At 34.5% G+C, this 16,726-nt stretch overlaps 1 protein-coding gene across 2 annotated transcripts in view; it reads right to left on the bottom strand.

Moving 5' to 3' along the window:
• LOC136851507 (cytosol aminopeptidase-like) overlaps positions 1-16,726 on the bottom strand; it is a 40,352-nt gene that overhangs the window by 18,795 nt on the left and 4,831 nt on the right. For both annotated transcript variants that reach the window (XM_067125642.1, XM_067125643.1), the window contains exons 2-4: positions 16,318-16,427; positions 1,929-2,086; positions 1,623-1,794 (exon numbers count right to left, since the gene is read on the bottom strand). In XM_067125642.1, coding sequence (XP_066981743.1) covers positions 1,623-1,794; positions 1,929-2,086; positions 16,318-16,427 — 440 coding nt within the window. The remainder of the gene's footprint in view (positions 1-1,622; positions 1,795-1,928; positions 2,087-16,317; positions 16,428-16,726) is intronic.

Raw genomic sequence — 16,726 nt, forward strand, 5'->3', positions numbered from 1 at the left:
GTAATTTGGTTGTTGCATTAACTTCTTGTTACACCTGTCATTAAAGAGCATTCATTATACATACATTACATACAATACAAAAACTTTACATGTCTTGTATTGGATGAGAGTTACTTGATCATGAGTCCTTAAGTCTGTGATGAAGTTTCATGAGACAATTTGCTTGCTAAGATGATGTATATATCGGTAGTTTTGCATATAATATATTGTACCCTTATTATGAAAAGGCAATACGAATAATTCTTATTCCTTTGGATTCTATAAAATTTTTTACGTTAGCATGTTTTCACAGGCTACCCTATGATCTCTTAGTGCAAATAAATGAAGGTTACTACAAAAATTGTATCAAACTAATGCTTCTTATTAGACTGGAAATGTTAATGTTAGGGTACCCCTTCCACCACAGAGTAATCCTGTATGTGACTAACATAGCAGAGGACAGCATTCACCCATTTATGTAATAAGAGGTAGCTTCAGCTGCATCTTCGGAAGAGCCTCTATCTCTGCGACAAGGCTTGGTAACCTCAACAAGTAAAAGTTCATAAAAAGTTCATCTGATTTTTATGGAAACAATAATTGTGAGATTTATGTTGAAGCTTCTCCCATAAGGAGGAACCTCCACGGGAGGTCAAACCATTCTTGCTGTGGGCAAAGTGGTGGCAGTAGTCATTAACAAATCCTTGGATACTGGGACTTTGTGTAATACTGTGATGATTATGCCAAATGGACTGATTGGATGAAAAATGGTGCTTTCAATGTGGTACGGTCATTGGTATACCAAACGGAGGAACAGCACAGGCTTCCAGGCTATCAAAAATGTTAAGACAGTTTCTACAAGGCAGGATTCTTGTTTGTTATCTTTAAAAATTGTCAAATGACAACATACTGAATACTTTTTAAGCTAAGTACTGTAATTGTATGAGCTTATGACAGTTTCTTGGAAGAACAAAGACTCCAAGATCATTTAATATCATGAAGATCTCAAAGGCTGACATTCTCAAGTCAGAGGGTTGAAAAACAAGAAATACTATATTGGGAAAAGAAAAGAATATTTTTGGACAAAAACCCCTAAATAAGGGCATTCTTGTTTTTATGGTACCTACTGTACATTTTGGGTGTACTTAATATGAAAACCTTAACTAATACCTGTTACAAGCAAACAGACTATACTTGAATACAACTACCGGGCTGTGGTGGTTTAATATCCAATGGGTAGCACTAAAATATTGACTGTCAACATTTAAACTATTAGCAAATGTTTCAGTGAAGGGTGAAAAAATTTACTCAGACAAGGAGATAATGACCAAACTCCAAAAGAGAGCAACATCACACTGTAAAGAAAAGAATCTTAGTCCATTGTGAAGGGGTTGTCTAACTAGTTACCCAAACTCATGAAGTAATTTAGAATTAAATCTTGTCTCCTCTCTCAAAACTAGTGAAAAGTCATTTAGAAAACAATGAAATATTCTTTTATATGGATATCTTTTCTCAAACCTTCAGATTTTCTTTAAAGCTGGAAATTCAGGTTATAAAAAAAATCTTGCACACATTGATCATCCCTTGGAGCATTTTCATGTGGCTATTAAACTACTCTGAAATACAGTACTGCATAATATACAAACCCTTCTTCATTTTCATCCCAACACTGTAATGTTGGAACTGGCCTCTTTTTACTTTTGAGATCTTGATACTTAAATACAGACAGACTTGAACCTTCTGCTGCAGCCTCAGCATCATCACATGGATCTACTAAAATTTTATCAACACTGGCCTCCTGCAGTGATCGACAGCCAGCTGTAAAATAAAAGTGAATGAAAACTGAGCTATTGCAAATTTTAAAATTTCCACATTCTCCACCATTACAGAATGCTTTCAATAACGACAAAATACAAAAGCATTTATAGCCTTGGTTTTCCAAATGAACTTACCAGCCACTGCTGTTCTCACTGCTTCCTTTGTTTCATTAAATTCCTCATTAGGATCTGAATTCTTTCCCTTCTCTCCCAAGCCAACCACTGCTACAACAGGGTACTCTTCTGATACTCCATACAAAACCCGGCTCTTGCCACTTTTCAAGGGACCGCCACTTTAAAAGAGATTATGAAAATTAGGTTGTTAATATCACATCTCATCTGAAATCTTAACTATCTTTACTCACTTGAAAGGTTATGACAACACAAATCAATAAACCTGAAGTGCATTCTCTGAACCTCACCCAACTTACATACAGGCTCACATAACAAAGGAAAATAAAACTAAATCATAAATGAATAACTTTATTCTAACCAAAGATCTAATTCTATACATAAGCAGAGTTACAGCAATGAAAAAAATTAAAATATCGAACGAATATATATCCCTGAAACACATCTCAAAACTATACCATAAATAAGCATTAGTTGAGGCTTGTCTCTTGTAATGCAGACCTAAAAGTACAGTACTACAATACACAAAAGCACTATAAACTATATAACAACTTTCAGTAACATGAACAAATAATCACCGCATGCCCCAAGTACCACTCTCTATAAAGGTACATTAACTAATATTTGACCTGCAACCAAGTACAATTACAGTACAGTACCTACTTGGTAATCTACATCATACAAAATATTTTCATACCACTGAAAACATTATAAATCTACAATTTGACACTTTATCATATAAAACAGGATGTTTATAAACATCAACACTTACCAGTACATCTTGACACTTGACACACTGCAAGAACACAGTTTAGTTAATCAATATAACATGATATTGCCAAAAACAATATCTCATAAAAAAATTATGACCACCTTTACTTTGCCACCTATATTTACTAATGACACTGAGCGCAGAATAGATTTACATTATTATACTGGCTATGAAAATCATTATCATTATTATTATAATTATATTATTATTATTATTATTAATATTATTATTATTATTATTATTATTAACAGTTGTTTAACCAGACCACTGAGTTTAAATTCTTAATTTTAAAAGAGCTGGCCAGATGGGTTTGTACAGACAAACCTCAAACATTCCTCAAAAAACTTTGTTTTTGTACTGATGAGTATTGGCAGTGCAAAACCCAAGATTATTTTACTGCAATATACTATAAACCAAAATGGTTGGAAAATAAATTTCACACAGAAATGAACTTTGGAAATATAAAACTCTGATAACACTTCAGTTAAATTGAAGCAAGTGCAAATAAAACTATCCAAATTTCATTCATTCTACAACAATGTATGCGATAATGCATAATACAAATACATACAGTACAGTATGCATATTTAGGTCTTGTTATTAAGTGCATACTTTTCTGCTAGACAGTTATACGTATACATTAAATATATACAGTGAAACTCACAAGCTGCCATGATGACTAAAGTTGCCATGATGACTAAGGTATGTAAATACAATGATGTGCATAAGCAGTATTTGCTGCGTACACACTGTTAACACCTTGGCAAAAACTATTCACGCTAAAAATTGAGCTTATACATATGTATACATGTATGTGAGTTTGCTGGATACTAACCCAGCCATGGCAGTACCATTAAGCTTCTGAACTTTATAAATTTACTGATTGGCAGTCATTCTAAATGAACCACAGGCAATCCCAAGGAATGCTGGCCTAATGTATTAAGAAAACTTCATATACAAATTAAAATATTCTTCCCAAGAATTTTCAGTCAAAACACTTACTACAGATTTTATCAAAAATTAACACCAACCATAAAATCAAATTTACGGTGAGAGACAGAGTTTTCTGAGATGACAAAATCTGGACATGGATGAGCTTTATGAGAGATCAAGAAAAAGGTACACTTTGTGCCCGAGGAAAGGAAACCGTTTCTTTTCGAATCAAGCAAGGAATATTGGCATCTTCTGTGTACTGCAACCCACTTTGAGGATTGGCTGTCCAAATTTCCATCAAGATACCTCAGCGATTCAAAGATGACATTCTTTTTGATAAACTTTCATTGAAAACCTTTCAAAAAATACTAATTAAAACAAAACTCAGGTTCTTAATTTACTTTTTTACTGCCCAGACCAAAGGGTCAGGTAATTAAATGTAGCTGTCTGGCCAAGGACTACCGGTAACCAAATTAGAGTAAAACTTACACCCAATCAAGTGATGGATCACTCTCTTGAAACATGGGATAATAAGGATCAATAAAAAAGAAACCAAAGAGGGAAGTTCCAGAAATTGGCACTAATAGGAAAGAAAGTCACCATACCACAAAAGGAACCATCACTGTGGTGGTAGAGTAACAAAATCACCCTGCATTCCTGCAAGTTGCAAAAACCCATCCAAAGGAGCCTTATTCCTACATTCTTTCTAGATGATCCCTTGCATGAAATTTCTATTTCTTTTCTCTTTTACCCAAAAGCATGACCATTAAGCCAGTCATTCACACACCAGTTTTTCTAGTAATCCAGTACAATTCAGAAATTTATAAAGAATAATGATGCAAACAGCATCAAAATACCAGTAGTCTGTTAAGAAACAATTCTAAGACCTGTAAAAGAATTCCAATCTTATTCTGAGATAGGTCAGACATAACCATTGTTATCTTTTCCATTTTTCAGAAATACCAGACAAACAGCCAGGAGAAAGAGCAGCTTTACTGACTAATCAATAAAACCGTAGAAATTTAAAAACTTTTGCAGTTCTGTAATACGACTGATTTTTTCACTCCTGCGAGGTGAGGTCAAGTTTGCATTCCAGATTTAACCATTCAACTAATGCAATCATATGTACAGAAAGTCCCTGGTTTATGACGGGGGTTCCGCTCCTACGCCGCGTCGCAAGCCGAAATATCGTCAAAAATCGTCAAAAATCCTAAGAAAACTTTACTTTTAATGCTTTGGGTGTATTGAAAACGAAGTAAACTTCATTTTTAGAGTTTTTTATAAAAAAAAACCTCCAATTTTTATTATTCTTCCGTTTTGTAGCCATATTTCATCCGTCGGATCGACGTCGTAACCCCAGAACATGAGTTGTAAACTGGGAAATAATTTCTGATGAATATATTTGAAAAGCGCTGTAACCTCGGAATATCGTAAGCCGGACCCTTTGTAACCCACGCACTGCCTGTATAACTTAAGTGAGTGATGTACAGTATTTATATAACATATTGCTATTATTTTGCATCTGACAGATTGAGAAATGCCAAGATAGTCGATTTCTTGGCATCACTATCCCAATGAATTTTCTCAGAGTCCATCGTCTCAATCGTGACGGATATGAGACTCACGAACTTGAGATGAGTCAGGTCTACCTCATGCCTCCAACCTCCCAAAGGTTTCAGAACCACAAATACCCAGTTGTAGAAGCCTGAAAACAATGGATGAACTTCACCAACTACCAAAGGCATAACTCAGACTCTGCCAGTAAGAGAGAAAGAGATGGAGTTGTCACTAAGAAAGAACAAAAATAACCATGTTGCAGGACATCTACCAAGCAGGGATTGACCTTTATGACCCACCAAGCCTAACATGCCTTGAATTAAGTCAAAATCAAAAGGAATTACCCTAAGCTTTGCAACTACTCAGGTGTGACAACTATGGTATTCTGCATAACTGACATTATATCAATCTTTTGTTGATTCAGTCAAAAAATAAATAAATAAAAACTGGCTTCCAACCTGAGAAGGTCAAGGAAAAGTTGAATGGAGTGTACCATTAATGGCTTCATTCCTCTTGCAAAGGATTCCCAGATTAGTGAATGATGGAATTACTCTCATTTAAGCATGGGGATACCATGTGCAGTTTATTACAAGATCTATTTCAATATGCAAGACAGGAACCAGTAGTTTTGCTAGATTTAGCAGGTTTCAAGGTCCTGGTAAAAATAAAAATACCAGATTTTCAGTAAACAGGTAAAGATATGGAGTGGTACATGGAACCACTTACAGCAAGTTACTGAATTCAAAACGAAGTTCTTTATTATTATTACTATTATTATTTACTAAGTAATTCACCCAGACCACTAAACCTTACCTTCCACGAAATGGACAGATGCTGTTATGAAAGTTACCACAAGCTTTGTTTAACTGGTGAATTCTGTTCATTTAACTGGAAATTTATAAAATAACCTCTGACGACTTGGGGAACTTGCCGGGCACATACATATATACACAAAGCATAAACACAATATGACTGTTTTCACTGCATAATACAGGTATACAAACACTAAATGTACATATACACATACAAGCACAAAAATACCACACCAAAGTATTGCATCTTAATAAAAAAATATTCAGCTTTTATCAATCACGACATTTCAAGGTACTTATCCTATTAACATCATTTTTCTTCATGAAAAAAATAATAGAATACAGTTCAAGTTCAATATGAACACAAGCACTTATTCTTTGCACTGTTGGTAAAATTCATGTTACTTCTTTTTGCTTCCACTATGTCATGATGTTTTTTGAAGGAAAAATCCTCATCAGAGATAAAGAGAGAGAGAAGCTGGCACACTAAAACAAAAAACTTCAGTGCATATTGTACTCCACATGTCATGTAAGACATTATCCTTATATCATACATGACATGATGCCCATATATATATGATGTTACTTTCAAATCAATAAAATGAACAAGAAATAAGACAGTGCAAAGCAATTCTGCAACACGCATAATGGTACATCAAGAGCACTTTAGTTAACATTCTATATCTTGTAACCATTTTACAGAGCTGCTATTATAACCTAGCAGATTTAAAAAAAAACTTAAAAATCAGAAAGCAAAAACTTTAGTACAAAATTAAGGCCAAGTATCCAAAGTCCAAACAATCTGTTTGCACAGCTTACAAATAATTACAATTATTACGAGGTTAATCAGAAATTAACACTGAAGACAATAAAACAGTTGACTCTTTTTAGCCACTATTAAGAAACTGCTTTAAGAAAGGAATATTAGGCAACATTACGAATAACAGTTTAAGGATTAAATTATTTTGCTCCTATCAATGCTTCATGTGGTAAAAGCTGTACACACAGTAACCCAGTAACATCAATTGATCTACATTATGAAATCCATTACCAATGTTTTGAAACTTTACACAAAACTTAGTCACCGAAAAATTCTACTTCAGATTCTGTGTCAATGCTTTTACATTTTTACTCTGAACTGGGCTAGACAGTAGCTCTTTTCATTTCTAAAATTAATCTGGAGATAAAAAACATTTTTTCTTTCCGTAATGCACTCTCTACAATCAATAAACTCTTGGGAAATTCAGCAGTTCCTCAAGGTAACAAATTTCTAATTTTCCTGAATATCTTGTTCCATATCAAAGCTAGTTTTGGATGGAAACATCTGAATTTTCCTCATGAATATATCCAAGTTTACACATTTCAATTTTTTGGGGCGTCCTACTGAATAATCTGGGTGAGGATTGAAGAGTAGTAACGAACATCTATTAATTGTTCACAGTCAAATGAACTAATGAACTTTTTCCTCTTACACTGTAAAATGACAGTCCATTGTCCCTCCATCTTATGAAGTGGAAGGTTAACTAATATTCTAAGCTATCAATGAAGAGATTTTTATAAGGCATAAGAACTAAGTTATAGGTGAATCAACAGTATCAGACAAAGTAAACTGTACCAAACACTGCGTGGTTACTCAACGGTACACAACTGAAAGAACACTCTTTATACAAATACAGTATGCTGTGAATGATGTTCAGAAAATCAAATCTGGCACTGGTATGTACCACTATAATACTACCAGGATCACATTTACATGAAGTTAAAGTGCATAAGGTCGTAATGCCTTAGAAGTTTCTGGTATTTCATTTCTCTACACGGCATCCACAGTATTGAAATACTTGAAGATTTATTTTTTAAATACTCATCTCTCCATTGTATAGCTTTGGCTAATGCTGGCATGGAAGCAAAAGCTTCATAATGGAGAAGAAAGGTTCATTTAAAAAATGATACTTATGGTACAATGCTTCTCAAGTTATGCCCTTTATCTAATAACACCATCCATAGTTTTTAAATGCTTAAAATGTGACTGTATCATACAACATCTGTTTATTCTGAAGATACGAAGTACGATAACTTTTGTGTGGCCCAAGAATGATTAGGTCATACTTCACTGTATCTGTCAACAATTAATTTTATACAGTCTGTGTCAACTTTTAATCACGATCAAGGTACTCCTGCTAATTCTTAAATTTTAGCCTATGTTCAGAGTGAAAAAAGTAAAGTCCCTTTACTTCATTACCATTGTATGAAAAGTAGTGTAACAATACTAGTAAGCTGAATGCTGTACATCTGAACAATTTATGAGCATTATGATGTACTGTATATGAATATTAAAAGGACTTTCAAACTTATCATAATCATTGGTTTCACAGTAAAAATATTTTTAAAAAATTTCACATTTATAAAATTTCATAATCTTGTTACTGAAAATACCAAATCAGCAAATTTCATTGCATCATGTAACCAAACATAACTTTGGAAAAGCCTTGATGATATTTTCATATTTTTAAAATACTTATCTTCTTGTAAAATTGTCCGTGAGTCCCATTAGCCATATTTTACAGAACTACAAAGTAATCATTTATATCCACCCCAAAAGTATCTAAAAAAAATTTATATCACATCTGTTGGTAAACAACATTCTCCATTCATCTCAAATTATCATACTTTAAAAGTGGCAAAAACTATGCACTGATGTCAATGTACAGCACAATGATGATGGTATATTACAGACTATTATATATGGTAAATTCCGAAGTTAAAGTTTCCATGTTTTTTCAGACAGCTTTAGAAAGGATAAAAAATAATTCACAACAAACCTCCAAAACAGTCAGAGCTTGAAAAATAGAAAGGAAAGCATTCTGTATCATCACAATTAAAAGAGGGAAAAAGAAATATTTCAAACTTTTCAGACAAACTGGTCTTTAGATACCAAAATAAAATCTAATAAAACATCTCTTAAACAAATTTTCATTTATAAGAATGCATAAATGATAGTATGCCATTCATTAATATTTTCAACTAAAAAGTAAACTCAATTCCAGCATCTTCACCACAGCCATAACAAAGTCAATACAGACATGAACTCATAAATCAAAATAAGTAATTTTTGAATATCACATGATAAAACTACATTTGCACTTTCTATAACACCTGAACAATCTAGGCCTCATAATTTGGGAGGGGGGGGAAAAAGAGGGATTTGGTACATTACAACTATCTAATGAACTACAAGCAATTTCAATAATATTTATACTTTTTACCTCAAAAAGGTAGTTACTATACTCCAGTTTCTTTTGGACTACACCTCTTCCTAATAACCTCATGTCTCAAGTTTATGCAACAAATATCTTTCATCTCTATTCCTTTCAAAGAACAATTTCTGAATATTCAGGCAAAGACAGGAAAAAAAAAGAAGACTGAAAGCCCTAAACTTTATACATTATATTAAAAATCAGTAACAGAAGAGTATGCAAGAACTATGTTTCCAGGATAACATACTTCACATATCAAAATGTTTTTGAAACAGAAATAAGACTAAGAACCATGGACTTGAAGACAAATATTTCCTTTTGAACCAATCATATCTGAATGTTCACTAAACACTACCTTTGTAAACTAATGATAAAAGTATATCATACTAGTTGTATAACTACAGCAAAGTATCAAAAGTATTAACAAAATTTCTTTCAGTTATCACACACGAGTGGCATATATTACTTAGTACAGAAATTAAAACAATACAATCATACCCTTTTAACCAAATATGTTAAAACATATTACACCATTTGCAAAATTTTGATTATCCCTTTACTATTTCCAGCTGCAATGATGTTTGAACCTTTCCTCCAACAGACAGCTGACACAAATAATGAAGACTCTTCCTCATTTTGCTCAGGATCAAGAACCCATTTCCTCTGATCAAACTTGAGGCTAAACAACTCCTTGGAAAGCCCTTTGTAATAAACATAGAGGGAGTTATTTTCAGAGCCACAGGCCACATACTCACCATCTGTCGCTAGCCCGACAAAGTTCTTTTCGTTTGTGTGCCCTTGAAGTGATCGCACACAGTGGGATTTATTTACATTCCAGATTTTCAACTGACTGTCTGTTGAAGCTGAAACAATGTCCTCACTTGACACAAACTTAACATATGATACAGGCTTTCCGGTGACCCTTGAACACCTTAATAGCTTCCTTCATGTTTCTCAGATCATAGTAATGAACACAATGATCAGCTGACCCAAAAGCCAAGTGATACCTACTGGATGGATTAAACTGAACACAGCACACATTAGCTTTAGCTTCCAAGGATGTCAAGGATCTTTCCCTGTCTAAAGACCATAATTTTACTTTATGGTCATCACTACCTGATGCTATAAGTTTTGTATCCATTTTATTAAAATCAACACTCCAGCATCTTTTCTCATGTTCTGGGAAAACATGAAGCCTCTGATGTGTGAAAGCATCCCAAACAGTCACAGTTCCATCATAATCACTACTGGCTAACATGTTCTTCATATAACTGCTCCAACTGACACAACTGATCTTAGACTGACACACCATTTCTGAACAAGGATAATGTAAATCCACCGTGTCCCTTATCACTGTCCCATAATCATAGATGCGTATTTTTTTAGTCAATCCTGCAACAGCAAAAAACTCACTGTCTTTATCAAATTCTATACTAGATGCAATGTTACTGGACTGGTGAAACATATCACAGTTGTAATTTATAGTGGCTAATGGTCGCATGGCACTGTACTGGGTGAACTTACTAATGCACTCTCCAAATTCCTCAAGACCATTTCCTTCATCCTCACCCACACCAGCATCACTAAAACCTGGAACACGCATACTGAAATACCGGTCCACTAACTCATCAAAATGGAGATGCATGCGCTTCCTTTTAGAGTCTAAGGTTGAACTTTCGGGAAAATTTTGTTGAAACAAGGGTACGTTGAAACCTTCCTCCACTTTGGCGAGTGCTTGATTATCCCTAGTTCCATTGGATGTCCTTGGGCAATCTTCATCAAGAATCTCTTTCAAGAAGACTCCATGTGAATTTGGAACATTACTGCCACAATTGTTCATGTTTCCACCGAAAGGAGTCAGATTTTCTAGGGTTGTCTGCACACCTGACATGTCACGATTTATCAGTTTCAGTTCTCTGCTGATAGTTGCCAACTGTTCCTCCTTATGCTTGCGCAACTCAGCAAGAAAGTCTTTCATCAAATCATACTTGTTTCTCAGTGATGTTGCTTCTAGCTGGTCCTTCTTTTCTTGCAAAATAGATATAATCTGGGATATATCACTTAACCCAAAAAAAGATGAGTCAAAACTTAAATAATTTCGTAATTCACTAAGTGCTGCACTTTTGTGTCTTTTTGCAAAAGCCACTTGTAGGTCAGAAATGCGTCTTTGTTTCAATATCTGCTGGTTCACAGTATGGTTAGGAAATATATGATCTACACTGTCAACACCAAAGTTACACTTTGGACACCGTTTACTTGATTCAATACTGCGCACGAGACACGCACGGCAAAATGTGTGACCACATTTTGTCATGTGTGCCTCTGAAATCAAGTCTAAGCAAACAGGACACAGGTAATCAGAGTTTATTTCCTCATCAGTGGACTCGATACCATTAACTACTGGAGGATGAGGGCGCTTTCCACCACGCCCTGGTACACGCAGGTTAGATCCATCTAACCGCGTCGTTTCGCCAGATGCCATATTGTTAGGTTAATCAAGGCTGCAATCTACGATTAATCCATCGCTGTCCCACCCCCGTCTCCAACAACTCGTCCAATACACACACAACCTAGACGTGAGTAACCTGAAAGATATTGTATATGTTAAATTCAACTCTATTAATATAGTAAATTTAACACTCACTAACATAATTCCCCAAGAAGAGACTTACAAGATTTCAAAGAAAAGATACGATAGTCAACTGAAATTACTGATACAGTATCTTTCAGGTCGTCACTTCATTCCTAAACTAAATGCAGCAAATGCACATAACTAAGCAAAGTAACTGACAACACTTGTGAAAGAAGGCAGACAATTTGACTAAATTACATTGTATGAAGATTTCTAACTAAAAGACTTACAACTGAAATTAATTGCACTTTGAAGTCGGAATATTTAAAACTTTTACTACACATATCTCAATAGCCTCTTAATCTCAAATTCTGTGAAAATAAAAGTCATGTTAAATGATAACAGTAGGTGCTACATAATCCCTACTTCACTGTCCTTCTCATGTTTGAAAGAATTAATTTGCAATTTTCTCATTACTGTACCACAAAATCTGCTAGCAACAAACCAAATGCCATATACTGTAATATTAACAGTTATGTTTACTAATGCAATTAGACTTCTGCTTTTAGAGTCAAGGTATATTACCTGTTTATGGCTTCCTTTCTACTTACTGTTTACAATGAAATGTTAAGTTACAAATTATTGATTTTGATGACAATACTCTAACACGAAGACATCCCTTCCAGATAAAGTTTGTGTTATGTATTCCTATGATACCGATTTTGTAAAAAATGAAACTTCAGTAGCTGTTATTTTCAAAAGGATTTAAAATGGGTAGAGCCTTGGAGTTCAAATTGTTACACTAACCATAATTATCTTAACTTCTTGACTGTAATACATATTTTACGGATCTCAAACTCTGAGTGTCTACATTTGTGACCCAATATCCTTGAATTGATTTACAATATGACAAATGAGGACTTGAGAATCTTTTAAGTAAATCTAAAACAGACTGCACTATAACTAATGTATTCTGCAACTCTTTTACTTCAAACTAACCAACCAGCAAAAAACAGACTGACATCTCTGGGTACTGGAGTTGGAGGGAATAACCACCTCTGCTCAGTCAGGCAAAATTGGTCAGTATTGTAAATATGCTGACTGGCTTAATATGAATATCCTGTAGTGATTCTGAGGAGATTGGAAGAAAGGAAATGGGTAATAGTCATGCAACTTTGGAGTGGAGATTTTTTTTACACTTTATGCATTACAATTTTTACTATGGAACATACTTTACACAAAAATAATGATAGAACTGATAATAACAAATCCTGTATCTACTTCCAAGCACTTATTGGAAGTAAACAGGAGACAAAATAAAAATAAAGTAATGAAATAAAAAAGAAATGAATGTACAAAAAAAAAATGATTACACAATCACACAGGGCCCTACAAATCCAAGAGCACTTGTATATCATTAGCAAAGATAAACTGTACCTACATGAACATAAAACAAAATCATTTAAACAAAACATGAAATAGATCTGCAATGAAACTGAACTGTACAAATTTTAAATGATCTTAATACTAAAATGAATGAACACTTGGCAATACAGCGAGAGAGACTTATTCGCAATAAACAACCTTACCTACATGGTGTTAAACTTAAATATGAAATCAAGTAAACAAAGGAAAACTATATTTAAAGAAACAAGAAAAAAATTGAAATAAAAACAATGTTCAGAAACAAGAAACAAAGACAAGAAAACATTTGCACAATCTCATACAAATTAAGACAATTTGAAAATACGTAATACTGTAAAAAAAGTGAAGATAAATTGAATAAAACAACAAAAAATCACCAAGGAACAAGTAAATGGTTGCCCACAGAGAGAGAGAGAGAGAAAATCTTGCTAATTCAACATAGCATGGTATCTCACACAAAACAAACATATATTTATTCATTATAAGAAGCATGGAGTGGTGCAGGACACAATATGATTAGGTATGAATAACTTCCAAATATAACTTCATTATATGTCACTCTTCACCCCACAACCCCTAACCGCCCCCCCTGCCCCTCACATCAAAATACAATAATCTTACGGTGTGCCTTTTCCACTGTAAACAAGAAAGAATAATCTTGGTAAAATAACAAAAATAGAATAGAGTTTATAAAAAATATATTATAGTATAAAATTATATATACACAGGTTTTTATTATGACTACTACATACTAGTACTGTATTGTACCATTACTATACAAGATGGTTGTGTAACTGGTGACACAAATGTACATACACATGCCTAGGTCCCGGTCATGCATACTGTAGTCTACAAATTTAGATCAAAATTTATTATGCACGGCAGCAATATTCATTTCAATAACTGCGTGTGTTACATTCTCATAATAAAATCTGAAGAAACACACCAATGACATACAAAATTTCCTGCAGTATTTTACACAAACTTGTGGGTGTGCAGTATTTCAAAAAAAATCTTAACTGCCTTTCTTTACACTGCAGTGGATTCTACTATTTCACTAACAATTTTTTTTTATACTGTATGCTACAAATGTTTCTAAGTTAGCCTCTGGTTTTGTAACAGCCTAGTATAGATTAAGCTTACAATTGTTTACAACACCCTAGAAACCACTTTAAAAAATAAAAGGCAGGACATGAAAAAAATGTTAAGTTTTTCAAGCATAAAAAATATTTCACACACAAACCCATCCATCATATAGCCTAGTCCCATTCATTCAAAGTCCAAATGACCCCTAAAAACACATACCTTCTGAGGTTCTGAGTACAAGCAGAACAGTACAAAATTACTGTTCATTCATGCACATATGACCCAACAGTGGGTACTACTTACTCCACACATTCTACACTAAACATTAGATCCAAGTTCGACTCAGTGAAAACAAGAAGTTGGGTGGTGGGCAATTCAGTATGATTAATGGATTAGTATGAAATATATGATTCATAAAATTCTTATTTGTTCACACCAAACCAATCAGTCTTTTCCATTGTTGGCTGCCAAGGCTGGAATGGCAAATACGGCAGCTATAAAGTCCGAAGTACCAGATGCCTGGGTTTTGGCAACAAAATCTGAAGCAAATGACAAGCCTATTAAATACTAATCCCTGGTATATGCTATGTTACCAGACATACTGCAACATTAAAGCAGCACTTTGAAAGGAGCCCTGGTGAGGCTATAAATGACTAGAAGAGGTACCATTATGGAAAATGAACCTTTTGAAAAGAAGGAACAGGAAAACCTTCTGAGACCTCTAAAACCATGGGATTAAAGGCATAAGGAAGATTAATAGCTCTCATTACACCAATACATCAATCTGCCCCACTTTGCCTGACAGAGCTGGATATTCTGGGTCAACAGGAACAGGTGATGGCTGCAGCAGAAACAAAGGCCTCACTCAATAACCTCCAAGCATGAAGACATAAAGGGTCTATATGGAATCTGTAAGCTTGTGTCTGCTTCAGGAGCAGCTTTCATGTTGGCACAGATCAGAGGTGGTTTACCAGCAGCTGAAGATCCTCCAGGTATCAATGTTGCTGGGACCATAAAAGAGCAATAAGCACCAAACCCACAATAAATGGAGGCTCACAGAAGGACAGAGAAAGAAGCACAAGAATTACCACCAAAAAAGCCTCTTCACTATGGTACAAACCCTATCCTACAAAAAACTGCTAACCCGTTGTCTTCTTTCTCAGTTTAGGTAAACCAACTGCTGGTACAGCTGTCTTTCTCAGTTAAGGTACACCATCATGGACAGAGTCTGAATTAGCAGCCTCATCAGACTGATGGCCATGACAACTATGAGCAGACCCGATGATGATTGGTATTGGCTTAAACTACAATATAGGAATGTCTAGAACAGGAATCCTGGCAGCTTTCACGATCTTTCATAGATTTTTTTTAAGTAGCAAAGGTTCAGAAGATAGAATACAGCAGCTGTTTGTGGGGGAAGTGATGTCATCAAGTCATGGAGGCTACATCACAATGTCCAAAGAGGCTGAGACTTTAAAAGATGGCATATTCTGAATAATAGTCACAGCTGACAGAGCAGGGGAAGGCATGGCAACAACAACAAGACACAGAGGAAGCCGTAGGAATGTAGACTGCAGCCGATATCAAAAGAGCAGGAATGGCAAAAGAACCATAAAAGCTGCACTTGACACAGGAACCAAAGTGGTCAAGCTATCATCACCTTCAATACCGAAGGACCAGTTGCAATAACAAAAAAAAGCAGAATGACCACCTAGCTATACAACAAAGCAGCAGACTGAGGCTTCATTGAGGTAACCATCAGTGTTGTAACAATTTTCTTCAAAATTAGCATTACCAAATAGACAATCACTGTTGCGACAGATCTAGTTACGGACATGAAATTTTTCTTATGCTAGTAATACTAAAATTTGCATACTGTAAATGAGTATAAAAATATTTTACTATATTATCAATGCTGCCTTAACTAAAATTAACAAAACATGCCAACGTAACAAAACATATGGAAATAATCAAAACTTACTACTGTAACAGGCGTGTGACATTGCCTGAAGATTGGTCATTAATAGTAGCAGCTGTCTTGGTTAGCGAATTTCCTTCTCCATCATTGTAAACACCCACAACAACTCCAACCTAAAAAAAAAAAAAGTTTCATTTATATCAAGATATATACACAGAATACCACCTACTCTGTACCATACATATGCATAAAATCTGTTAACTAAATAGTAATTGGATATGGTTTCTAACAAACCCAGCTAACTTAGCATACTTCGTACTTGTCAGCTTCATTATTATTAGTTTTTGCTATGTTTTTTTATAAATTTCTGTACAGTACAGTATATTGTTAAATTTTTATCTACAAAATATTCAAATACAGTCTTTGTCATTTAATGAACTTTGCTACTCCACACAAAACCAGACCTTCAAAA

This window comes from Macrobrachium rosenbergii, chromosome 23 (assembly GCF_040412425.1).
Source record: "Macrobrachium rosenbergii isolate ZJJX-2024 chromosome 23, ASM4041242v1, whole genome shotgun sequence".
Lineage (NCBI taxonomy): Eukaryota > Metazoa > Arthropoda > Malacostraca > Decapoda > Palaemonidae > Macrobrachium > Macrobrachium rosenbergii.